Source organism: Simochromis diagramma, unplaced genomic scaffold, assembly GCF_900408965.1.
Source record: "Simochromis diagramma unplaced genomic scaffold, fSimDia1.1 OVJJ01000753.1, whole genome shotgun sequence".
NCBI classification, from domain to species: Eukaryota; Metazoa; Chordata; class Actinopteri; order Cichliformes; family Cichlidae; genus Simochromis; species Simochromis diagramma.
In genome coordinates this window covers 1,130,403-1,156,749 of record NW_024387523.1, presented here as the reverse complement: position 1 = coordinate 1,156,749, position 26,347 = coordinate 1,130,403, and the positions used below count along the sequence as shown (strand labels likewise).

General features: G+C 43.9%; 1 protein-coding gene across 27 annotated transcripts in view; it reads left to right on the top strand.

Annotated features, from left to right (window-relative positions):
• The window catches only part of macf1a (microtubule actin crosslinking factor 1a), a 229,375-nt gene extending 207,212 nt beyond the window's left edge, over positions 1-22,163 (top strand). For 9 of the 27 annotated variants that reach the window (XM_040020873.1, XM_040020875.1, XM_040020876.1 and 6 more), the window contains 33 exons: positions 25-228; positions 1,084-1,092; positions 1,935-2,160; positions 3,276-3,502; positions 3,637-3,759; positions 3,900-4,001; positions 4,138-4,239; positions 4,399-4,572; positions 4,720-4,875; positions 4,988-5,185; positions 5,458-5,586; positions 6,359-6,541; positions 6,628-6,783; positions 6,908-7,114; positions 7,289-7,408; positions 7,507-7,676; positions 7,792-7,951; positions 8,039-8,233; positions 8,340-8,612; positions 8,700-8,888; positions 9,037-9,148; positions 9,278-9,438; positions 9,660-9,822; positions 9,913-10,067; positions 10,157-10,231; positions 12,253-12,270; positions 13,014-13,131; positions 14,832-14,894; positions 15,418-15,450; positions 17,415-17,632; positions 19,342-19,464; positions 20,123-20,231; positions 21,318-22,163. In XM_040020873.1, coding sequence (XP_039876807.1) covers positions 25-228; positions 1,084-1,092; positions 1,935-2,160; positions 3,276-3,502; positions 3,637-3,759; positions 3,900-4,001; positions 4,138-4,239; positions 4,399-4,572; positions 4,720-4,875; positions 4,988-5,185; positions 5,458-5,586; positions 6,359-6,541; positions 6,628-6,783; positions 6,908-7,114; positions 7,289-7,408; positions 7,507-7,676; positions 7,792-7,951; positions 8,039-8,233; positions 8,340-8,612; positions 8,700-8,888; positions 9,037-9,148; positions 9,278-9,438; positions 9,660-9,822; positions 9,913-10,067; positions 10,157-10,231; positions 12,253-12,270; positions 13,014-13,131; positions 14,832-14,894; positions 15,418-15,450; positions 17,415-17,632; positions 19,342-19,464; positions 20,123-20,231; positions 21,318-21,565 — 4,899 coding nt within the window. In that variant the 3' untranslated portion in view covers positions 21,566-22,163. The remainder of the gene's footprint in view (positions 1-24; positions 229-1,083; positions 1,093-1,934; positions 2,161-3,275; positions 3,503-3,636; positions 3,760-3,899; positions 4,002-4,137; positions 4,240-4,398; positions 4,573-4,719; positions 4,876-4,987; positions 5,186-5,457; positions 5,587-6,358; positions 6,542-6,627; positions 6,784-6,907; positions 7,115-7,288; positions 7,409-7,506; positions 7,677-7,791; positions 7,952-8,038; positions 8,234-8,339; positions 8,613-8,699; positions 8,889-9,036; positions 9,149-9,277; positions 9,439-9,659; positions 9,823-9,912; positions 10,068-10,156; positions 10,232-12,252; positions 12,271-13,013; positions 13,132-14,831; positions 14,895-15,417; positions 15,451-17,414; positions 17,633-19,341; positions 19,465-20,122; positions 20,232-21,317) is intronic. The other 18 variants (XM_040020885.1, XM_040020886.1, XM_040020883.1 and 15 more) reach the window with 12 other exon arrangements.
• The last annotated feature ends 4,184 nt before the right edge of the window (positions 22,164-26,347 follow it).

Here is a 26,347-nt window from a genome sequence, read left to right as displayed (position 1 = left end):
CCGTGTTTTTAATTTCCTCTCCAGCTGCTCAGGGAGTCCATAGCAGAACACAAGCCACACATCGACAAGCTGCTGAAAATCGGACCTCAGCTGGCCGAGCTCAGCCTGCAGGAGGGTGCGAGTGTGACGCAGCGCTACGCAGATGCCGAGAAACGGTACCAGGCCATCAAAGAGGAGGTCAAAGGTCGTGCTACAGTACTAGATGAGGCGGTGTCCCAGTCTGCACAGGTATGGAGGATAAACTAAATGTTTGGACATTTTTGCCTCAGCTGCAGACCTGGGTCTAATCATTTTAGTAAACTGTGCCAAATTTGTGTAGCTACACCAGTGTGGCCGTCAGCACAGATAAAAGAAGTGCTTTTGAGCCCAGGTCTGTTTAGAGCTTTAATGCAGTGTCTGCAGCCCACAACTAAATGAGTACGTCTGACATGATAACAGCATGAGATGTATGCAAGTGTGTTTTTGTGTCTAATGCCTGCTCTACACTAGATGATACACGATTTGATGGAGATACATTTACTTACACGTGCAGTTAAAGCTACATTTTATTTTAGTCGTTTTCAGATTTCTTTGAATTTTTTTTTTGTTTAGCCAAAGTAGCCTCATGTAACTGTGTTTCATCATACGTTCATAGTACATTGACTCAAACAAAACATAATTTTTTGGGCCATATTTCATCTTCTTATCAAGTAATCTTCTTTACAGACGTTTAACTTTTTCTTTGCATTTCATTTCACGAGACATCACTGAATCACGGGTGTTGCTGCCCTCGATGTATCAGTTTGTACCGTTTGCATGACTCTGATTTAACTCATTGCATTGTTTCTCCACCCTCTTCAAACCAATCCACATGTGGCTCCCCTCTCTCCCTCCACCCGCACTGTCCACCACTTTCTTCTCATCCCTCACTCCAAACTACACCTCCTCGTCTCTCCCTCTTTAATCCTTAACCTTATGTTCACCTCTCATCCTTGCAACCCCCATCCCTTCCTCCATCCCATCCCTTGTTCATTGTGGATGTGCTGTGCGTGTTGCCCCTCACCACCATTTTCTCCACGGTCACTGCTCACTGCAATCACCCAGCTGGTAGAGGTAAGACCCCTGACTGACATGAAACCGACACTCAGGGTGTGTTTGGGCCACATGATTGGATCAAATAACAAAAAATGAATCGATACTAAAGCAATAAAACTTTCACAAATCAAGTGCTAATCATTGGGCTTTCTTTTTATTTCACATTTGCAGGATGAAAGCTGTTATCGATTTTTTTTTTAAATAAATGATTAAAGTTCAGTATTGAAAGTAATCGTTTATTCACTGGAAAATTAACTTGAATTGATTTGTGTCAGCTACAGTTTTATTGATTGAAACATTCATAAGAATCATGTTGTTTCTCACCCTGAGTGACCAAAACATTGAATCAGATCGGTCCCTTTGGTTTATGATTGCAAGCTTGAATAAAGCGTCTACACCAGGCTTGATTCAAGTCTTAGAGGTCCTTCTGTATCACGTAGCGCTCTCCTCGTGGTTAGATGAGATTTGTTTTGTCATAATCAAGCAGTTTGATTTCCCTCTAGAAAGATTATCCTCTTAGGAACTGAACCTCGAGTTCTTTCTTCTGTAACACGTCTGCTACATTTATAGTTCCCTTTTGTGTGGTAGGTTTGAGTCCCGCGTTGTCATAGTTACATAACCTGGCTGGCTTGTTGAAAGTGAAGAAGCGATATTTTATTCAATTTTCTCTTGAAATCTGAAATGAAATTATAATAAAAATTATAATTTAAAAAAAGTTTGTGCGGTCTGCCACAGATGGCTGCCCACCTACGCGATATCTCAGTATTTTCCCGCTTTCAACATGTCGCCCAGCTATCGAACTCTTATCAAATTCTCTCCTCCGTCAAAACGTCCTCTTACACGTCTCCTTCTGCCCTCAGTTTCACGACAAGATGGACCCACTGTTGGAGACTCTGGAGGGGGCGGTGCAGCGGCTTCGGCAGCCTCCCCCCGTGGCTGCAGAGGTGGAGAAGATCAGGGAGCAGCTGGCAGAGCACAGAGCCCAGGGACTGGAGCTGGACAAACTGCTGCCAAGCTTCTCCGCCCTCTGCGCCCGCGGCGAGGAGCTCATCGGCCGAGCGGCTCATGACGACCCTGCTGCTCAGGGTGAGTGACTCGAGGATGAAGCTGTCTGTCAGTGACAGCTTCACAATGTGTAGACATAAAAGAAGCAGGCAGGTCACAAAGTTGTATTTGTCGCATATTGTGCATCCAGCGATGAGGGGCTGGATTAACTGATCTCATGACATCTTGTTTATGGAGGACTAAAACTGCCAAAATCATAAATAAACGATCAATTCACACACAAAAAATATATATTTTTTTATAGATAGATAGATATAGATATATGATATGAATTGAATTGAATTGAATAAATAAAAAGTTTTTTATAGAGAGAGGGAGAGAGAGAGAGATCTGTATATGATTTGAATTGAATTGAATAAATAAAAAGACTGAAATGTAATTTAATTAATTCAGAAAAAATGATCAGTTTGACATTTTAGAAATCAACAAATGCCTATATTTTAAATTCAATTATAATTGCATTATTAAGGATTTAATGTCATATTAATGATTATACTGAATTAGTCATTTAGTTTTAATTCGGCAGTGTCAGTCCTCCGTATAACTGGCTTATAAACAAGCTACAAACTGAACAGTGCAGCTCTGACACCTTTTACTGGAAATGGAAAATTCAGGCTCTGACTGGAACAAAACATTTCCCTGTCTAAGAGTACAGGGCATCAAAATTCGGAGTGGTTCAGAACAAAGAGGCTTCTGTAACCTTTGTAAAAACCATTACAATCTTATTGTGGGCTCCAGTCCAGTAAGTTCACTAGCTGAAGAGAGTGGGTCTCTAATTGTCACCAGGTCAGTTCGCAAATCTTAAAAAGAAAAGGAAAAGAGGAGAACCAGCAGTGAAGTTCTGCTCAGCACATTGTGAGACAGAACACACACATCTTTGTTGTGTTGGCCTTTCTGCTTTGATGCCCTGCAGCCCTCCTCAACATGAAAGGCCTCACTGTGCACTGGTAGTGGGAGTGAATAGACCAAACATACCAGTGCAGTACATGAGATGTCAGGATCCAAACTAATATGACATATGAAACTGATACCAGACTGCATTGTGTGACCTAAGAAGTGTTTCCCAGTCTGACCAGCAGCGTTTCTATATGAACCTCTTTAAAATGTCACTCCCCTCTTTTCCTGTTTTCATGCAGCTGTCCGTTCCCGCCTCCTCCGCCTGCGCTCTCTATGGGATGAGATCCGGCAGCGTGCTGAAGAGCGAGAGGGGAAACTCAATGATGTCTTGGACCTGGCTGGGAAATTCTGGGCCGACGTGGCGGCGCTACTGAGCACGCTCCGAGACTCCCAAGATATCGTGAAAGACCTGGAGGATCCCGGAGTGGACCCATCGCTCATCAAACAACAGATTGAGGCTGCTGAGGTATGGAGGAGGCAGAAACATGCTTCGTGAAGACGAAAGAGTTCATCAACAGCTGAAATGTTTGTTTTTTGTCTTTGTCCTCCACATTTTTATGCTAAACGAGTCATTATGATGTCCCTCTGTGCATGTGCTAGGCCATCAAGGCGGAGACGGATGGTCTGAGGGAAGAGCTGGAGTTTGTCAGGACCCTCGGAGCTGACCTCATCTTCGCTTGTGGAGAAACTGAGAAGCCTGAAGTCAAGAAGACCATAGATGAGGTTAGAAATCACAATTTCCTCTGAGACTGATAAAGTATATCTGATTCTTAAACCAGGATCACGTTGTTGTGAAAAAGTGACCTTGTGATTTCCTTCTGAAACGTTTTACTAAACGGTGACTCTTTTTATCGCTCTCTCAGATGAATGCTGCTTGGGAGGGACTGAACCGAACATGGAGAGAGAGGATGGAGAGACTGGAGGAAGCCATGACTGCCTCAGTTCAGTATCAGGATGCACTGCAGGTTTGTGCCCTTTCTTGATACAGCTGTATAGCAGTGCTACCATATAAAGCTCAGTTGTTTTTGTACCAGTTTAACTGTGGCGATCAGGACGTTCCCGTGGATTACTGTTGGAATAATTTCTGTGTAATTTTTCCAGTCCATGTTTGACTATCTGGACAACGCAGTGATCAAGCTGTGTGAAATGTCAACTGTGGGAACTGACCTGGGAACTGTCAAACAACAGATTGAGGAGCTTAAGGTTGGAATGATAGTTGGATTTTTCACTAGTTGTGTATAAAATCTAGATATCTTACAAACACTTTTTAAAGTCAGATGTATATCAGTGCCTAACAACAAGCTGTTCTCTGTCTTATTTCGCACCTCGCTCTTCTACTTGCGCCTCCACTGACCTGAGCAGCAGTACAAGGTGGAGGTTTACCAGCAGCAGATTGACATGGAGAAGCTGAGCCACCAGGGGGAGCTGCTGTTAAAGAAAGTGTCAGACCAGACCGACAGAGACATGATCCAGGAGCCGCTGACCGAACTACGACACCTGTGGGAAAACCTGGGGGATAAAATCACCCAACGACAGGTGATGAAAGCACATCTTAACATTTAAAATCTGAAATTTGTTCTTCGTCTCAGCTCTTCTGTTTCTCCCGAGGAAGCCGGTGATATTGTTCTTTTTGTTGGTATCCTGTAGAATTGCGTGTATTTGACTGTCTTTCTTCTACCACAGCACAAACTGGAGGCTGCCCTGCTGGCTCTGGGTCAGTTCCAGCATGCCTTGTCCGAGCTGCAGGCCTGGCTGACCCACACACACACCACTCTGGACACACAGCGACCCGTCAGCTCTGACCCCAAGGCCATCGAAATTGAGCTGGCTAAACACCATGTATGTCCTGCAGGAAGTGTATCTCTGTAATCAGTTTTAACTTTCTGAAGAGCACTTATGCGTATATTTTTCCATCCCTGCATTCAAATCTTTCTTCCTCTTTCCTTCCCAGGTTTTACGTAATGATGTGCTGTCCCATCATGCCACAGTGGACACTGTGAACAACGCTGCCGCTGAGCTGCTGGAGTCCTCTCCTGGCGATGAGGCGGGCAACCTGAGGGATCAGCTCGATCAGCTCAACCAGAGCTGGGGGAGTCTACTGCTCAAAACCCAGGAGCGACAAAAACTGCTGGAGGCCGCCCTGCAGCAGGTACTGCAAAGAAGCAGAAAATTAGATCTGTGCTTGGTTTAGTTAGATTTAACTTGACTGGTAATTAACAAAATATATATTTCATAGTGATTGTTTAGATTGTTTTTGAGCTAGATGTAGATCTTATATCTTCTGAATGGTCGTGAAGTGTTGATTGTGATGCTCTGTCATTAATTTCATCATAACAGGTCTATTTGATTGTTTCATGACATGATTTTCAGTTTAGGTTCAACTTGTTCATGCTTGTTGGTGTCTCACTGGTGTCTTTGTAGGCTGAAGGTTTCCATGGGGAGTTGGAGGAGTTCCTCCAGTGGCTGAGGAGGACCGAGAGCCAGCTGTCTGCCGCCAAGCCAACAGGCGGTCTCCCTGAAACCGCCAGGGAGCAGTTACAGCAACACATGGTAACGTTACACCTTCATACTCACATCATCAGGGACAATACACAGGCACACGTCACAGCCCACAGTGGTTAGACACATTGGTGTTATAACTCTGAAAAAGGGTAAAAAATACTTTATAGAATAAAAAATAAGTAAACATTGAAGTACAGACTGGGATGTCTATGTGACGTGTTATCATGCTATCAGATATTGAGATTGGACCATAACATCCACGTCTCTGTAATAAAAGCCAAAGTGAAACTAGCTGAATTCGATCTGCCGCGTGACTGAATTGTTAGAATTTATCAACGTTGCCAATTTACACCATTTAAAGTCTCTCTTGCATGTTTCTGAAGTGTTTTACGTCCCACATGTTGGAGTATTTTTGGTGCCTCTGTGAACAAAATAATTAACTGCTAAAAACATTCATGTGTAGAGGAAGCAGTTTAGGGTTTGTGTGACATTATGCACGTGTGCATTAGTTGTTGTTACTGCAGCTGAGGAATGCTTTCCTATCGCAGGATCGCAAACGAATGTTGCAAAAAAAGTCTTCTGCACATATCTAATTCAGTGTTAGGACAGGGTTCTGTAACGGTGCCAGAGTGCTTTGACTCCAAAATTTGTGCAGCTGCAGAGTATCGACTTACAAACGCACTCTTCATTTCACACAGAGAGACACTTGGCATATGGAGGCTATAAAAGTTTAATAGCTTGTATTGTTCTACAACGGCCTGTTAGACACGATGAAGCTCACCTTTTCATCATCTTCTGTTTGTGCTCTCGCTGTCTGCAGGAGCTCCAAGCCCAGGTGACTCAACGTGCAGAGCAGTACAATCGCCTGCTGGATCAGGGAGAGTCCATGCTGCTGGCTCGTGGAGGAGAAGAAGCAGGACCTGGTACCACCCAGACCCAGCAGAACCTGGCCATGCTGCAGAACAAGTGGGGCAGCCTCAACACCAAGATGGACGACCGCAGGGTAAATCTTTACGAGTAAACTTCTCTTTGTTTTGCTCATGTGTTCTGCAGCTCTTTCGTTAACTCTGAACTCTCGAAACTTTCCAGGCAAAACTGGACGAGGCCGTTTCTTTGGCCACGGGTTTTCAGACTTCTCTGCAGGACACCATCAACTGGCTGACCCAGGCTGAGCAGACCCTGAACATGGCCCAGCCCCCCAGCCTCATACTGGACACCGTCCTCTTCCAGATTGATGAGCACAAGGTAGCAACATTAAAAATACTTATCTTAGATCGCTTACTTTTCAGATCCTGTTTGTTTCTCGATATTGTCATAAACATGCTGTTTGCGTTGCGTGTAACTCTTTCCACCCTTTGTGTCTGTCCAGGTCTTTGTCAATGAGGTGAACACCCACAGAGAGCAGGTCCTGGCTCTGGAGAAGGCCGGCTCTCAGCTTCGCTTTGCCAGCCTGAAGCAGGACGTGGTTCTGATCAAGAACCTGCTGCTCAGCGTCCAGGCCCGCTGGGACAAGCTGGTCCAGAGGTCACTGGACCGAGGCCGACACCTGGATGAGGCCCGCAAAAGAGCCAAACAGGTAGAAACAGGCTCTTTAAAGATGGTTTTGTTGCGGCTACATGAAAACTATTTAAACTTTTGTGTCAGTCTGAGGATTGTTTCAGCGCTGTGGTTTTCTCTCTTATATTGACTTTGACTAAAACTTCAGAAAAAAGTGCATTAAAACAAGTTTTCATCAAATTGTTTTCTTTAGTTCCACGAGGCCTGGAGGAAGCTGACAGACTGGTTAGAAGAAGCCGAGAAAAGGCTGGACTCAGAGCTGGAGATCTCCAATGAGCCGGATAAGATCAAAGTACAGCTGACAAAGCACAAGGTACAAGAAGAGAAATGCATCATCAAATATTCAGTTTTCTGTACTGCTCCATTTCCTGCTACAGTCTTTTCTCTCCCATCATTTTTCCGCCTCTCCAGGAGTTTCAGAAAGCACTGGGATCAAAACAGCCCGTCTACGACACCACGGTGAGGTCGGGGAAGGCCATGAGGGACAAAGCTCAGCTGCCTGCAGACACGCAGAAGCTGGATAACCTTTTGGGAGAAGTTCGTGACAAATGGGACACCGTCTGCGGCAAGAGCGTGGAGAGGTAACGAGAAGATGAACACTGAAGCTGGTGTGCTCGGCTTCACCAGACAGGTTTGCATTACTGTGAAAAATAAAATCTGTTGAGTAATAGCCGTCATCTTCTTTTCTCCATCAAGACAACACAAGCTGGAGGAGGCTCTGCTGTTCTCTGGTCAGTTTGCTGAAGCTCTTCAGGCTTTGGTGGACTGGCTGTACCGAGTGGAGCCTCAGCTAGCAGAAGACCAGCCCGTCCACGGGGACCTGGATTTGGTGTCCAACCTCATGGACTCGCATAAGGTGTGTATATTAGAACAAACAGAACTATACTGCTATGTGAACATGTGTGCTATGTTCACTCATGACTGGTAACTTTCCCACTTACAGGCTTTCCAAAAAGAACTGGGGAAGAGAACCAGCAGCGTTCAGGCTCTGAAGCGTTCGGCCCGTGACCTGATGGAGACCGGCCGCGATGACACAGCCTGGGTCAAAGTTCAGCTTCAGGAGCTCAGCAACCGCTGGGACACAGTCTGTGCCCTATCAGTCACCAAGCAGACGCGCCTGCAGCAGGCACTCAAACAGGTCAGAAAGGCGGCTGCACAGCTGCTTTCACTGCCAAACTTTTCTCCACATTTTTCCGTAATCAGACAATCGCAGATCCATAAAAAAAGCTCTGTGTGCCTGTCAGGCGGAGGACTTTCGCACAGCGGTGCAGCTGCTCCTGGAGTGGCTCTCAGAGGCGGAGCAGACACTTCGTTTCCGCGGCGTCCTCCCCGAAGAGGCGGAGACTCTGCAGGCGCTGCTCCACACACACCGGGACTTCATGGGCACAGTGGAGGAGAAGAGGACTGACGTGAACAAGGCTGCTGGCATGGGAGAGGGCATCCTGACCGTGTGCCACCCCGACTCCATCACCACCATCAAACACTGGATCACTATCATCAGGGCACGCTTCGAGGAGGTGACGAAGAAATGAATCAATATTTGTCACAAGTATTGCTTTGTTGTTGAGATTTCTGACTAATTAATAACCGTTTTCAATCTGCAGGTGCTGACTTGGGCTAAACAGCACGAGCAGCGGCTGGAAACGGCTCTGACCGAAGTGCTCAACAATGCCAACCTGCTGGAGGAGCTCCTGTCATGGCTACAGTGGGCTGAGACCACACTGGTCCAAAGAGACACAGAGCCACTGCCTCAGGACATCCCACAACTCAAAAACCTCATCACAGAGCATCAGGTGGGTCCTTCAGTAGCCTCAGTGACTCATCAGTTGTTTGTCTTTTTACTAAACTCGCAGACGTAGTATTTTAATGTATTACACTCTAAGGCTGACTATGTTTGGACGCACATTTGAGTTACTGTCTGTTGCTGTTTGCTGTACTCAGATGTTTATGGAGGAGATGACGAGGAAGCAGCCGGATGTCGACAAAGTGACAAAAACCTACAAAAGAAAGCCAGCCGAGCCTCCCAGCAGCCTGGCGGAGAGGAGAGGCGCTCGTAAGTCTCCTGTGTTTACCTCTCAGCGAACAAATATTATCATCTCCCACGTCTGTTTCACACTGACGCTAGTGAATGTGGTCGAAAGGTGCAGGTGCCGTTTCGTTTAGCTTTACCTGTTCTCTGCAGGAAAACACCAGCAGCAGCAGCAGCAACAGCAGCAGGCGGCCATGCAGGTTTCTGGGGGAAACCCACGACTCAACCAGCTGTGTGCCAGGTGGCAGCAGGTGTGGCTGCTAGCTCTCGACCGGCAGCGCAAACTCAACGATGCTCTGGACAGGCTGGAGGAGGTACATTAAATTTGGTCAAGCAAAGCTACCCACACTCACTAAACATTAAACTTTATGTATTTTTTTTATTATTGTTGTTAATTAATTTTATTTGAAAAGGGACCATGCAGAGCATTAACATAAATATTGTCATTCAATGCTTTGTAGCAGAGTTAGCTTAAGCTAATTTGCATCAATGTGTACTTTGAATCCTAATTAATGCCACTGTTGTCCATTTTCAGCTCAAGGAGTTTGCCAACTTTGACTTTGACGTGTGGAGGAAGAAGTACATGCGCTGGATGAACCACAAGAAGTCCCGCGTCATGGATTTCTTCAGACGCATCGACAAAGACCAGGATGGAAAGATCACACGGCAGGAGTTCATCGACGGCATCTTGGCCTCGAGTACGAAGCTGCAGTGGTTTTGTTTTGTGTTTATATTGTTGTTTTGTTTTATATTTCAAAGACGGTAAATATCATATTTAATATCCTCAGAATTTCCAACCAGTAAGCTGGAGATGACGGCCGTGGCAGACATCTTTGACAGGGATGGAGACGGTTACATAGACTACTACGAGTTTGTTGCTGCTCTGCACCCCAACAAGGATGCCTACAGGCCGACCACTGACGCCGACAAGATCGAGGATGAGGTAAGAGGAAGCTTAGAAAAACGTCTCGCTATAAATTTAGCTCAAAACATGTCAGTTATTGACGTCTTGTCTGGTCTGTGGTTGTGCAGGTGACGCGGCAGGTAGCCCAGTGTAAATGTGCCAAGAGGTTCCAGGTGGAGCAGATAGGCGAGAACAAATACCGGGTAAGTTCAGCTTTATTTATCGATCTACTGTTAGAGATAAAATAAAGATTCAAAAAATAACTTTTGGAAAAAAGATATTTTTAACAGGAATTGTTTTAAAAAACTGGGTCAAAGGGGATTTACTTTGATTGTGCAGCAGTATGCGACCTTTTGAGGTGCATATGAGGTCGAAGTAGTATAAACAAACACTCAGGTTCAAATTTACACCTAACACTAGAATCAGTGTGACAGCACCCAAAATCAATGTTTATTATTTTAAGTAATGTGAAACGAACGAGAAGGAAGTAGAAATCTAAGCATGACTGCTAAGATTTACCCGTGAATCCCATTTGACCCGGTTCTGATTGGTTCATTATTCATTACTGACTGTGACTGCACTTCATTAACTTCTCAACTTAACTTCACAGCATTTCACGCACGTGTGTCCATCTCACATCATGATAATCATGGTGTATTTAAGTGTTTACGCTGTCGCTGTCATAATATGTCATAACATCGATAGAACATGTTTATAACAACTGCGGGATGGCTGTCTTTTTCATCACAAAGCATTAATAATCCTGTAAATGCGACAGCACAGATACACACAGCAGGGTGGGAATTAGGAGCTGTAACTGAATTACTGTTGGACTGTAAAACCTGGTTCTCTGCAGGAAAAATGTGGAGTGAATCTAAAACTAGTTAAGAGTTTTTGATGATGTCGTTCTAAATTTTATGTCACCGAAATACATTTTTGTTTAATTGTTGGGGATATTTAAATTCTGGGTTGTGAGGAGTAAAGTTTATTCAGTGTCTGAGAACCGCTGATATGGACCCGGAGCCAAAGTGTTCTCCTGTATTTGTTTTTATGAACGCCATAAAGATGAAAGACTTTAAAGACTGTGCTGTGGGAGATCATTGGCTGTATTGTAATCATTTACCCTTTTGGAGGTAACAGCCTGTATTTTGGTACACCCAGTGTACCCAAGCATGCATGAATATTTTTTTATAAACCTTTACATTCATACATCACCAGTAACCTGGTTAAAATCTGCCTTCTTATGTGGAAGATGTGTTTTCTTGGCATAAACACAGTAAAACCTTATTGAACCAAAAAGCAAAAATACCTGTAAGAACTCAGTTTAAACAGTAATTTCTTCTAGTTTCAGAAACTATCCTTGCTTGGCTTGAAACTAAAATAAAATCAAAATAGAGGAGTAGATGTGAACCTAACTGTACGGGTCACCAAAAAACTGGACCAACATGAACAGATTAAGTGAAAAATGACTGAATATATTTAATTTTAATCCAAAATCTAACTACAGAGGAGGTGCCTTGTTACTGCACCTTTTAGGAAAATTCTCCGGACGTTGGTGTAGGGGTTAGCACTGGTTATTGATGAATTTAAATTGGCTGTAGTTATGAGGTAGATGAGGCGCTCTATGGTTAAATGTGGCTTGCAAGATAAGCTGCTTGGTCAGTAAGACTAGAAAGTCATATAAATGTGAGTGCACTTGCATCATCTGTAGACTGAACTTCACACAACGTGGCAGACAGCAGCAGTCTGTGTGTGTCTGTGCAGCATTATACAGCAGACCTCAGCTCTGACAGTTTTCAGCAGCATTTCCTGGATCGGCCATCACTACCACTGCTACAGTTTGTGTCCACTCCATCATTACCCAGTGGGTAATGACATCCAGCGTCAGACTGCAGGACGCTGGGGATACTAATCGTCACAGTGTTTGTCTCTCTGCTCCTCTGTGTGTGTCTGGCTTCTCTTTTCTTCTCTGTCTTTGACTCCATCTCCTGTCTCGACTTCATCGTCACCCATTTTCACATCGCTGACGTAACTGCCGCACACGGCTTCTTTTTGCTTTCACCACTAATTGTGAGCCCAAGTTTGAGTTTTCCGAAAACACTGCACACAGATAAATGGTGTCCTTTCATACATCACAGATTCAAGTTGTCGGTATTTGTTGTTTCATTCTCTCTTTCTCTTCCCTTTGTCTTCCTCTGCTCCGTGTCTTCTGGATTTATTGTAGTTCTTCCTCGGAAACCAGGTAAAGTGACGTCCGCTGCTGCGAGTGGACGTGTGAAAGCTGCTTCCCCGTTCTCCACTGAAGGAGTGCACCGCTTCCTGTTTCCGTATACTTGAAGAAAATACCGTTATGATACAGTAAATCTGTATTTATTTAATTTTACGTTTTCAAGGAAGAAGCACTCCTTTGTGGCTTTGCAACGTGTAAGCGGGTTTCGCCGTCCGCTCGTGTTTCTGCTGTGATTTGTTTGGTGTTGAGAGTGACAAATTGCACAATGCGAAGCTGGCGACAGTGACATGGCTGAAGGGGTAATTAGTGGTTCGGTGATATATAGTGTGCTTGGGACTGAAGCTGGGAAACAAATCAAGCTGCTTGGAGAGAGATCCAGAAAATTCCTTCTGTGCTGGTATCGCTTGGAGGTCTGCTTCGCTGGGCGGTTTGAAAAACAATAACATGTTAGAAAACTTCAAAGACTGAATATAAATACATGACTGATTTATATTGTGTGTGACGATGCGTGGATATGAGTGGCTGGGTGAACTGGGCTGAGATCTGTAACTTCTGTCAGTGCATGGTTTTTCTGTCAGTGCATGGAGTAGAAACGATGCTCAGATTTGGTACTTGGGCTTCTTGGTGTGATGGTTGTAAATCTTTAGAAACCAAAAAGTTGTTTTTACTCATTAATTTTTTTTCCCCCTGATTCCCTCTTCTGTTTCCACTCTTTTTGGCCCTTCTTCCCTCCGTTTTTATGTCACCTGCCCCAGTTTGGAGACTCTCAGCAGCTGCGTTTGGTGAGGATTTTGCGCAGCACAGTGATGGTGAGAGTCGGAGGAGGTTGGATGGCTCTAGACGAGTTTCTGGTCAAGAACGATCCATGCAGAGGTGAGCAAAGTGGGCACACAAACAGATCAGCCTCCTCTCAAATATACACACACACACACGAGCCTGACCGATACTGGATTACAATGGGGCTTTTTTTAGGCATATCAGCACAATTTCAATTTGACACATGCATTTTTAATTGGAAAAAAGTAAAACTAAATAATAAAAAAGTAAATAATTGGCAGTGAAAAATAATTATATTGATTAGTGTATACACTGGTAATAATTCTGACATATAATAATTCTACATTTTCACCTCATTTAAACTTAAATTAGATCTGCTTTGTTTTTAGCATACATCTTATTCTTAGCTTTTATAATCAGAATTTGTTTTGGCAAACTTTTAAATTTATATGATTAACTTTCAGTTAGCACTCTACTGAACAACTTTTCATTATGTGTAGTGACGATTTTCAACATTTTATTTTTAGCTAAAACTTTTAATACACTATCTATACTTTAGCTTTGTGGCTAAGAATTTTAACTGCAAATCGTGCTTTTAGCTAATAATTTTTATAACTTTTTATTCCTGATTTTATTTAGAAACGTGTCAGTTATGATTAATACAATTTTTGATTCTTATATATTTTAAGCTAACTCAAACCATTAACTATAACTTTCAAGTTAGTAATTATGAACTTTTTAGCTTTAGCTAGCATTAGCATTAGTAAACTGTTAGCTCGTACGTTAAGCTGATATTTTCCAGCTTCTCTTTCCTACTTAAATCTTTTTGTAACTGTTTATCTCTTAACAGTTAACTCCTAACCACATGTGTTAATTAGTTTTTTAATTTAAATGTTTATCTGTTATGTTTAAGCAACAGTTTGAACAACCATTATGATTAGCTAACATTTTCCAACTTTATATTCGTACTTTTATCTCTTTTAGTCATTTGTCTGTCAGGTTTAGTTGACAATTTATTTTATCTCATGATTCTAACTGCTTTTACATATATTTTTTTCATTTTTTAAAAACTTTTTAAAATCTGATTAGATCATTTATGCAGTTTTATTATTACTAAGTATCAGTTCTTTTTAGTTTAGCTTTAGTTGTAGGCTTTAGGTCTGAAAAGGATCTTTAAAAAAGCCTCATCATTAAAACTTGAAGCCATTTATGGGGACTAAGATGCTTTTTTAAATGAATGGGGAACCATCTTGAGAAAAAATATCCAGTGGTATATATCGGTCAGGCACAAGCACTTAAGACACCATCACACCAAAGCAAACAAACCCTCGAAGATGTTTCTCAACATGTTTACAACGCCAAACACAAGTGGCTGAACGCAAACGGAGACAAAACACGAAATAAAGGACAAAACACACAAACCGACTCAAGTTTCTTTAGTTTTTCTGTCAGCAGGTGATGCAGTGAAGCGCACCGTCTCATGTTTTCTTCCAGTGACGTCGGTGTAATTGTTGTGCTCCTCGGAGTGGTGTTTCTCTCTCTCTCTGTCTCCATCTCTCTTTCCCAATCTGTCATTTCCCTCCGAGCCCATCCTCTGTCGATCCCAAAGGACTCCATCTTCATCATCATCTTATCTCGTCACATGTTTTATTTCTGTATACACACACGTCCTCTCCTCGGCCTCTCTCTGTTCATTCTTTCTTAAATAAAAAACGTAGTGTTGCATGGTGCATGATCCTCAGTTTCTCTTTATTCCCTTTCTTTTTTCCCTCTCTCCCTTTTTTCTCTTTTCTCAGTGCAACATCCAGGAATAAAGATTCTCCGCTCCGATTCGAGTAGCTCCATCTCATCTCGTATAGGTTGGATTTCTCCTCTCTCTCTCACGCTTTCTCTTAGCTGCCTGTATTTCCTCCGTCTGGTTTGGTTTTGATTGTTTTTTTTTGTGTTCCCCTGGGCTTCCACCTTTCTTTTTTCTCTTCTTCTTCATTCTTTTTTTGTTGCTCTTATCTTTATCGTTCTCCCCTTTCTCTTCTTCTTCCTTGTTTTGGTGGTTTGGCCTTGTTGCTGTGCCTTGCTGACTGTGATCACCTGACTAACATTATGTCTCCCCACTGTTCCTCCCCTACTGTTGCTGCTGGCTCCAGCCCTGAAACCCTGATCTGTTCCCTTTTTCCAACACCTTTCAGGGGTCTCCGACACTCGTCCGGACCCCAAGAGTTCAGCTGTGTGTGTGTTTGTGTGTGTTTAGGGCTCGTGTGTATCTAAAGCTGTTTTTTAACAGATTGGTTAAACAGTCTTAGGTTTGTGTGTGTGTGAGAGAGAGACTTTCTTCATTCCACTTCCAGCATGCAGTTATTTCACGTTGTCTCTTGTGTCTCTTAGTGACAGTCACTCCTGGCTATTTCTGCTGCCGAGGTATCTACACTTCCTCTCTGTCTCTCACTCACCATCCATCCATCCATTCGTCTCCATCTTTAACCACAGCTGTCCTCTGTGTGTGTCTATATGTGTGTGTGTACACGTGTGTGTGCTCTTTATAACCATGGTCAGGTTTGTGCGTTGAAGGCATTCATGTCAGTCCCGTCTGTGTGGCACATGTTTGCGTCATGCTTTCCTCACTCACAGTAAAAAGCAGGATTTGGCCAACCCCCTGGTCTTTAGATGTAACTCGAGGTTTGCTGATTTTTACAAAGTAAATCCGTAAATAAGATATTATTGAGACAAGAAGAGAGCGTGTGTAAAACTAAATGAATAAACACAGAAAAAAATACAGCGGTCACTATGAGTACTAAGTAAAGACAGAGCTGCTCTTTTGTCTGCTTCGTAGAGAAGAACGTAAAAACTCTTGATTTGTAGGAGAAAAATATTGGTGTCTTAGACCTGGGCGTGGCCAGCCTGGGTTTCTAATAACGCTGGCTCCTTTAAATGTGATGGCTGGTTGGTAGGAGACACAATTACAGGGTGCACCTGGCTGGCTGGCTTTGAGGGGGGACATAATTACAGGGTGCACCCGTTTAATTGACTGGCCTTGCTATTCAGTTGCTCGGGACGAGCTAGCTGCAGCCCTCCTCTCCTTCTTCTTTTTAAGATTTTTTTTCCACTCTTTTCTTTCACTCCATTTCTCCTCCACTCTGAATCTGTGTCTTCTCTCCCTCTCTCTTTCTTTCTGTATTTATTTGTTCTCTCTTGAACCCTCCCGTTGTCCTCGGTCTCTCCACTCTCTCTTTTTGTGGCTGGCTTCTCCAGGCTTGCTGTTGTCTGCTGGGGCTGCTGCACCACTTTTTGTCCAAGAATGCCGCTGAGTGTTTTTTGAAGACGGGAGAAACCCTGAATCTCTGGGTTCTCTCCTGCTAAGCATAAACCAGGCATGACCCCCACATGTATTTATACACAATCTGTGTGTATACAGCAGAGCTGAGATGCTCCTTTGCAGCAAGAAGTGAAAAACTACTTGAGAAAATCTTGTTGACAAACAGCATAAGAGCAGCTGCACTTTGCTTCCAGCGCGCTCAGACGATTTTAAGCAGATACGCAACGAAAGTGTGGCACTCAGTCACAGTTTGCAGATTATGAGAGCAGAGACACGTGCTGTTGCTTAAGGAGTTATTTAAGGAGGAGTCTTTCACTTTTATATGTGATCTATAGAATAGTCGATCAGTCTTATTTCTCTGTTTACAGCATCAGGAAGCAGCCAGTGGGCTGCTGTCACTACCTGTAAAGTTTGCTCATACAGGTGTTACGAAGCATGCATGGTGGCCTGCTTCTTAGCCACACAATTAAACTACCTGTTTATTCAGTTTTATTTTTTTGGCATAAACATTATATTTCCAACAATATTGATAGTTTCCCTTTATTTCATAAATGATGTATCAAACTGATTTGCAATGTGGCCCCCTGCTGGGTGAGAGCAGTACTGCAGGTGGGCCTCAAGAAGTTATTTACAATAAAGGAAAATAAGTTTGAAATAACCACCAAGTTTTATAGTCTTTCTCTGAAGCAATGGCATTGTGTCTCCGAACTCGTGTCCACCAGTGTCGATGACTAGCTGACTTTCGTTGCGTATCGCAGTAATTAATTTGCTCCCACCTTTGCACTCAAACAAAACACGCCCCTCGCTCGCCTCCCACCTTAAAAATGACTCAACCGAAGTGCACTTAACAGTCCCCTCAGTCCCCGAAACCCCACCCGACCAAACACCTGCTCTGCTCACGCGCACTCTCAAAGAAACATGCACCGACTCTGACGTCTGCAGCCAAGGAAGCACTGACTTTCTCCCTCACTCTGCTCGCTCCCTCTGCCGCCCCCTGCTGGAGGAAACCTCCGAGCCGACTCGAACCCAGACTCATTGTTCCCTTCCCTGTCCGTCTCTTTATGTCCAGCTCGAGGTCGCACCAACCTGGAGCTAAGGGAGAAGTTCATCCTTCCTGAAGGAGCGTCTCAGGGTCTGGCCGCCTTCCGGTCCCGGGGCCGTCGCTCCAAGCCGGGCTCTCGGAACGCCTCGCCCACCCGCTCCTCTTCCTCGGCCTCCCACAGCGGGGCTTCCCTCCCCTCTGCTCCCTCTGCCCCGGCCACCCCGACGGCCTCTGCATCATCCAGGGTAAGGTTTTTCCCTCGAGTCATTACACAGCATTAATGACAGAGCAGGGATATAAGCACTGAGTAATAAACATTTACAGTAAATTTTGAACTAATAGTGGTTTAAAAGTTGGTTTTGTAACACTTTTAAGTAATATTCAAAATACTAGAAAATATGGTTAAACACACATCTGATACTATCATAGGAAATGAAACTTCTTATTACTTGATCAAGTTATCTACCCAAAACATTAAAAGCCTTGAATCCCACTGCACAGGCTGAAATGTGCTTGTTACTTAAAAGCAAACATTCTGCATGAAGTGTAGAAGTGCCCTCGACCTAAAGATATAAAAGATGGCCTTGGCAGTATGAAGTCAGTTTTCAGACGTAATAAACGTAGCGTTGATCTTACTGAGAAATCAGGGAACACTGTCAGACACGCCTTAAAGCATGCCCTACTTTAACCACCTGTTTTATTTTGGTTAGGGAATGTCAAGAAAAACAAAAGTAATTTTTGCTATATATTACTTAATAACTTTGGTGTAATATGAAAGGGGGAGCTCTTTGTCAGTAGGAAAGTCCAAAATTTATGCTTTCAAATTTTTCAGAGCTGGCTGGTCGGCCTTTCCGAGGAGTCTCCCCCTAGAGCAGGGGTGGGGAACTCCCGGCCTCAAGGGCTGTGTCCTCCAGGTTTTAAATATCCGCCTGTGTCAACTCACCTGAATCAAATGATTAGTTCATTATCGGCTCTGGAGAACTTCAAGACTTGTTGAGGAGGTATTTAAATCAGCTGTGTTCAAGCTGTGATCAAGGATGCATCTAAAACCTGCAGGACACTGGGCCTTGAGGCCTGGAGTTCCCCGACCCCTTCCCTAGAGACATGGTTGCATGTTTTTACACCGCCAGAGCACCTCAGCCTCTTACAGTCTATATCTGGAAAAAAATAGAAATGCTCAGGTACCAGGATTTGAAAAAGGGGGAAAAATGCAAAGACTTGTAAAAAAGGATGTTATCTGGCTTTTGTAAAAATCTTAAACTGGTGTAATATTCCTTTACTGGAAGATGGAAAACACGTATTCTAGATGAAAGTTATGATTTTTGTAGCTCACACACACACACACACACACACACACACACACACACACACACACACACACACACACACACACACACACACAGTCTTTCATGCTCATCTTCTGTTGTGTGTTGGAGTGTTTGTTAAATAGAAACATCGTCATTGTCAGGACAAACAGACCATTGTTATTTCTTAGTGTCGTCATCTGATGTCAGTGATGTTTCCGTTTGTCATGTGAACGCTGTGTGTGTGTGTGAGGTGGTGCACATTTGTAACTGTGTGTTTTTATGCTTTGTAACATAGTTGATTTGTTGTCATCCTCCTGTTGTTGTTTGTCAGAAATCACCGCATCCCTAACTGTGAAATTTTATGTTTTGTTCTTTTTTCTTTCATCTTTTTGCCTTTTCCCCACGTTCCTCTTATTCAACCCTGCTAACCTCGCTGCAAACGTGTCCTTCCTGTATTGATGCGGTCTCTCTTTATGGGAAAAAAAAAAATGAATGATCCACTCTTACACATTAATCTGCTGCGCTGAACTGTCCATCCAATGCCCCCACACCTCCTCCCCACACCCCCTCCTTCATTTGCTTCTTCCCTACGCTGCTTTGCTCTCCTCCACCCTTCCTTCCTTCCTTGCTTCCCTTCCTCCCTTCAGTCGTCCCATACTCACTCGCGTGACTATGCCAAGCCCTGGCTGGCACACAGTAAAACTCCAACGCCAACCAAGTGCCACTGCTGCCCAGATCTCGGTCACAGCCACACCACTCCTGGGCACGAGGTAACACACCCACCCACCCAACCAACTCCCCTGCCCCACCCAACCCCACTCCACTGAACGCGCTAATGCACTAATGCACACTTGCAGGTGCTCTCACATGGGAAGCTTTACTTTGGCTGGGGTGATTTTGAGCTTTGCTTGAATTGTTTTGTTTTTTTTTTTGTATCAAAATAGGAGAATAAGGATAAAACCTGCACAGTTTAGTGCATTTATTTATCATTTCTCAGCTGAGTCGCTTCATTTCTTTAACTGAAATGACAGTAAAATTATTATTTTGTGGCTTTTAACTCTTGATTAGATAAAAGCAAGTTGATGAGATATCCTCTGTATTAAAAAAAGAGCAAATAATAAAGAAAAAAAATTAAAGGACTAATCAGCAGATTTATTACATATAGTTTCATGTGGTCACATAGTTTTATAAACACATACCTTCACAATTAATAGTAGTGTTTAATATAGTGTTCATATGTTGTTGGTGTTTTTGTGTTTAACACGTTTCTTTGTGTTGTTTATTATTTATTTGTAGATCTGTTTTTGTTCATGTCCATGTGGATGTGATATGTTGTGTTAAATCCCCTGTGTGTGTGTCTGTGTGTGTGTCTCTAAAGTGATAACAATGAAATTATCCTCAGCTGACGTCTGCCATGTGCTCCTGCAGGGGGCGCCATCTGGGTCCAAGTTAAAGAGACCGACCTTCCACTCGAGCCGAGGCTCGCTAACCGGGGAGAACGGTGGAACGACGCACACCAGCAAACCATCGCGGACGGGTGAGACACCAGCCATGTGTCCTGGCTACTGCAGACACGTTATCTGCTTCATTAAGGAAGACCTGCTAATTGCAAGCTCTATATTTTTATTCATTAACTCTACTAGATTAGCTTTGCAGGACTCACAGTTCAAAGTAAGCCCCTGTCCCTGCTAAGACTTACCAGAAGGAGGTTTGATTGTAAAGTGGGTGGGGCTTCTCTCCTTGAATGCAGGGCAGGTTTTAAAATTCCTACTTCTGTGACCAACAGACGTCAGCGAATGTGTAAATTCACAGCCAATTCACAGCATTGTTGCTGCTGAGATATTTACTCTCAGATAACTGAATTCAGTTCTACTCATAAATTTGTGTCAACATCTGAGACTAAAACGTAAAAGTGCCAAAAACTGCAGTTCCTCTAACGGCCACTTGGAGGCCGTCCCCCGAAGTGAGTTAGCCTCCATACACTCCAGGGTTAAAATGTCCAGCGTTACAGCAGAAAGAAACATGAGTCATAGTTTTCCCCTTCATGGCAGCTGTTCACTGAGTGATTTATGTTGTGAACTCACCTGTTGATGTTGTAGTAGACTAATTATTTCGGTAACTTCTGCAGCATTTTAACGCGGTTATATGTCAAATAATAATAGCTTAATTGCACTAATAGGCCATGTCCAAAAGGTTTATGCACAGGTTGTTACTGAGAGTGAAATAGTAGTATTTTATTTGCTTGTTAAGATTCATTATCGGGTGTCTGTGTCTAGTCCATAAATTAAGCTTACAAACCAGGCTAGCTACTGTTAGCCAACAGTCTGCAGCAGTCTGCCCTTTCGTACAAATATGGCTACTCTGACCCCACAAAAAGCCAAGATGATGACAGCTGTGGTTGAAGATCAAAGAAGATTCACAAACCACTGGGTGACATCAAAGAGGCTGCGTCTATCTTGTATATGCAGTCTGTGGTCTCGGCCAACCCACAGACATGGCAGCCTCCACAGCCACAGTGCTGCAAACTAAATGTGAATCTGCACAAATGCATGCTCTGCTTTTGTCAGCACATTTTTTACTGTCTTTTTTTTTTTTTTCTCGTTTCCCTCTTTTCTCCTGTTAGATCCCAAGCGAGGGGGGTCCACAGCCAGCGGTCCCACCAGCCGAGCCGGCAGCCGAGCCGGCAGCAGGGCCAGCAGTCGCCGTGGCAGCGACGCCTCAGACGCATCAGAGCTCCAGGACGCTCGGTCCGTCTGCTCCGACACTTCAGATACCCCGCGACGACCGGGCGGTGGGGCCAAACCCTCCAAGATCCCCACCATCTCCAAGAAGACCCCCAGCCCAAAAACCCCGGGGTCTGCGAAGAAATAAACCCACCCACAGAGAAACTGGAGGAACTCGCAGTGGGTGGGCCACTATTATCTGCCATTTTGGGTGTACCAGCGTCACTCTGAGCATCCATCCATAGGGCTTGTCTAGAATGTGTGCACTATGACTGATACTTTCCAGGAGAAAGAAGGAGGTGGATGAGCTGAGTGAATCTCCGTCTCGTTCTTTCCCCAGCCGACTGAAAACCTGCACAAGAGGAGAAGATTCTGGTCTGGCGGTCTCAGGCCAGAGTCTGTGGGGTGGAAAAAAAAGACTGTTCCCCTTTAAGAAGCGACCCCAGTTTGCCTTCCAGTCTCCTGCTTCGTCTTTCAGAAGTTCCCCACCAGCGAGGAACCAAACACAGACCGACCCGATGTGATGCTGCCTTACTTTGTGTTACAAACTCCTGTCCCGATCAGACACACAAACACACATTTTAACACAGAGCCGGTGCAGGGAGTGGGACACGCCGCCACCGCCGCCGCCACAGCTACAAAAACAAAAAAAGCTCAAGTGGCATTCAGGAAAAAAAAAAAAAAAAAAAAGAAGGAATTTGTGGGTTATTATTTTGGCTTGTGGGCCAGATGCCTCAGCGATGAGTTAAAAAAGAAAATATGCAACGACTGCCATGTCGCTTCCCCTGCGTTGGTTGGCAAGAAAAAGAGTCACCTCAGCAGATCTACGGAGGCGGGAAACGCTGTCTGGCTCCCACAGCGGCCAACCTCAGACTCGGAGGATCGGCGGTGGCGCTGCTGCAGCTGAGGGCAAACTCTCACACACTCAAACGCCGCAGAGCCGACTCCTCCCGACCGCTGGAACGTTAAGACGGGCCTCGCGGGTGTGCGTCTCGGCGGTTTTGTCACATGTCTGCGTTACAATCCGACACACACAGAAATAAGAAATCACAAACTGGCAATAGAGAGGACTATTTTTATGGCGACACACTCAACTAACAGCACATTACTGACAATACACGACATGCGTAACCTGACGTAAACGAGCGCGTTCGCAGAGTCCGACAACCAGCATGCACTAATTGTCTCTTCCTCTGCAGCCCAGCAGCACATACGCGCACTCTCAAAAGGTGTGTGCGCGCATGTGTGTGTCGCGTGTGTCTTTCTTATAGGAAAGAATAAAGGTCAATGACTTGAGTCACTGTATGCAAACGTTTAATTTGCGAATGTCTTTTTGTTTGTTTTTTTTCTTCTCGTTGTTTTCTGGTTAATTTATAATCCAGTTTTGTTTTCTAGCTTGAGAGAAAGATCTATTTATTTTTCACGTCATATCACCGTTGGCAGAGAGTGATTTAGTATTATGGTGAAAGTTTTTTTTCTCTTTTTTTTTTTTTTTTGTACCGAGAAGATGCCCACTCCGCTGTTTCGACTTGATCTGTGTGTAACGTGTGTTTCTACTCTGTTGTAACATGACATCATTCACTAGGTCGCTGATTCTAGTGGCAGCCTTTTTGTTACATTTTCTTTAAAGCTAATGACTACAGTTTTCCTGACCACGACCAAAGGGGGTTGCCCTTCATGTGTAGAGAGAACTACAAATATGAATGACAGGGGACCTGGGCTGAGCGGACCAATGAGAGCGGGCGTCCTCCCTCGTGTCCCTCCCCAGCGTCTCTTCTTCTAGGCTTTTCTTTTTTTTTTTTTTCCAAATGCTCCATCTTTGGCGGGGCTCGAGTTTGTCTCTGTGTTATCTCGGTGTAAGAGATGAAGTTTATGAAAACTAATGAATTTAAAATAAGGAAGAAGAAGAAGACATCCTAAGGTGATTTTTATTTATTTATTGTCTCTCTGAGGGGGGAGGGATCGGGAGACGAGTCCACCACCTTTTGATGCTGTGCTACTCTGTGTGATAAGAACATGGAGGGAGGGGAGGGGGTGTTACTATGAGTCACTTGTGTAAAATTAAAACAACAAAAAAAAAAACTAAAATTATAAACAATTTTTTTGTTCTGTTTTTGTATTAAAATTATGCTTGCAGTAAAACCTCTTGTCTTTTGCGTCTGTGTATGTAAGAGCAGCCGAGTTTGATGTGTGAATGTGAGCCGAAGCACCCACAACTTATTAGTTATTATTAATATAAGCAAGAGGTCACCGATCCCAACAACTCCAACCTGAACTGAAGCCCTGATTTATGCACCAGGTCAGGGGCATCAAACATGTGGCTCATGTGCATCAGCAGATGACTTTGCTCTAAATTTCAGACTTTGCAATCATAAATCATAGAAAATTCTCAGTGCTCTGCTGTTCTGTGCGTTCTAATGCATGAACTACACAAAACACCTTTAAAGGTGTTTCCTGATCTCTACGAGGTATTTAATCTAATCCAAAGTCCTAGAAGCAACACTAATATGTGTGTGTTCACTTATTTAAAGCATTAAACGTCTAAAGTAACTTCATTTAATGATCATCCGTACATAAAGGTTTCACGTTTATGATCACTGGACGAACCTGATTTAAAAGCTGCCCCAAAATAAGGTTTTAGTTGGAGGTTATTCTGCTAGCACCAAATCTGCCCCACTGCACAACTGAGCTGGGATGTTTGAGTGCCAGGACTCTCTCATAGCTCTGGTCATAAAGAAATAAGAGCCATACTGTTGTTAAGGGCAAGAGTACTCTGATCATTTGATCTGTAAACGGGCAGTTTATTAAATCTGCTCCCAAAATACCTCTTTACACTACAACAGGGGTCTTAAACTTGTGGCCCAGGGGCCACTTGCGGCCCACGTCACCCCTACTTGCGGCCCTTATATTGACCTGAAGAAAAGTAATGCAATTTGGCCCCAGAAGTAACTTTTTTGTCAGGGAGGATTTGTGTATTGTTGAGTGCAATGTTAAAATAAAGTCTTTAAAAGTAAAAAATGATTTAATATGAAGGCAACATGAGCAGAGAGCACAAACATGTTGAGGGATTGGCCGTGTTAGTTCAGTGAGAGAGTCCAAAACTAACGTGCACACTTGTGTCTGCATTTTTGTTTTGTTAAATACAAACAAATTTATAGCAGAAGTGCTGCCACGTGTCTGGCCAGAAAGAGTAGCCATTGGTTTATGTAGTAGTTCAATGAAAAGCTTCAGTTCAGTAAGAGTGAGAGAAAAAAATGTGTTCACGTTTGCAGTTTTGTCTTGTTACACAATATTTGAAAAATTAACAAAACAAAACACTAGATTTTTGGAAATATTTGTGGGAGTTTTCTTGTTTGTTTGGGGTCTTTTTGTACTGCATGAACAATGAGGTGACCGTGCCAGCAGTGGCGCACAGCTCATTGAAGTTCGAGACCCCTGCACTGCAAGAATGGAAGCCGTGTGGCTTTTATGCATGGCTTTAACTAGCCCCGCCCACCTAAATTCAAACTCCCAAAGACCAGAGAGTCAGATACTCCTGCACTGAATGACTGACCATTTAAAAAAAATAATAACTGCACTCGATAAATGGATAATATTTCTTCATTTACATGATATTAAAAATGAAAGTCTGCTGATTTTGTGAGATGGGTAGCATCACTTGGTCAGTTAGGGGTATTTTTGTGAGTACACTGACTTTTTTTTCAGGTCTTAAAGTGATGTTTCCAGCTTGTTTTCCTTGTTTTTTGTTATCATTAGTTTTTATTTAAGGATTTCTAGTCTAATTAATGGAAAAGGCCTTTAAGTCTCCCCTTTCTCTGGTTTGCATGTGCGTGCCCACACTCACTCACTCACTCACTCATGCAGACAGCGGCCCACAGACACCGGACATTCTTAGGTAATTACGCTGTTACAGATAAGGGCACGCCCGACTGGATCGTCTCTCCTGTACACGATGAGTCGCTAACCCCAGGGGAGGAGGTGGTGGAGTAAGTAATCTCAATAATCTGAGCTCCCTCCTCTCGGTCCTGATGTGTTTCTTGTCGTGTTCGAGCTCCCCAGTTTGTGTCGGTGTGAGACGGCGATGGAGGATTTGAAAATAACTCCGTCCTGTTTATTTGGTGGTTCCACCGGAGATGATGAGGTCTGAGTCCACCCTCTGCAGCTGTGTGTACACTCACACTCGCACTCCTCTCATTTTCTGTCCACTCTCAATCCATCTACGCCCGTCCTGCCTGCAGTCCATCTGTCATCCCAGACTGCTCCCTCTGATGACAGTCCTCGCTCTGTTCCACCACTTCTGTCTCGCAGGAATGTCATTTTTCATTTATGCTGGGTTTGTATGGTTTTGAGGGCACTCGGGCACATTTTTCTCCTCTTTAACTCCCTGTTTGTTCTTTCACCTCCGCCTCTTCATCTCCTCTCACTCCTCTCCCCCTCCCCTTTATCTCTCCAGACGAGGCTTCCATAAAGTTGCAGATGTGAAGAGCAAAAGAAAACAAAATGGGGCAGAGCGTTAATTCCTGGCATTTGGGACTCGCCCTTTCGGCCAGGACAGAATGAACCGTGGTCACTTTGGTTTGGTCAGTGTTATTCATGCCTTTCAAAGTGACCGCAAGTACCAGGCCGCTTTGAAGCAAAGAGTACACAAACACGAGCTGGCACAGGCCTGAGCCTCACTACTATATTTGAGTCACTTCTTCCCTCCAAGTCTTTTTGGTTTAGAGTCGCACACATGCACACAGTGTGTTTGCATTAGGCCTGCTGCACGACAGGCTCTGTGAACTAATGAATAGCTTAACGGGAAACCTGCAGCTTCAGAAAAAAGCAGACTTGTGTTAGACGTTAATTCTGAGCCAAGATAACACAGCGATGTTGGAGATTTTAGAGCTTTGAAACTGGCAACAGAGGGAAAGAAACATTCATCCAACTC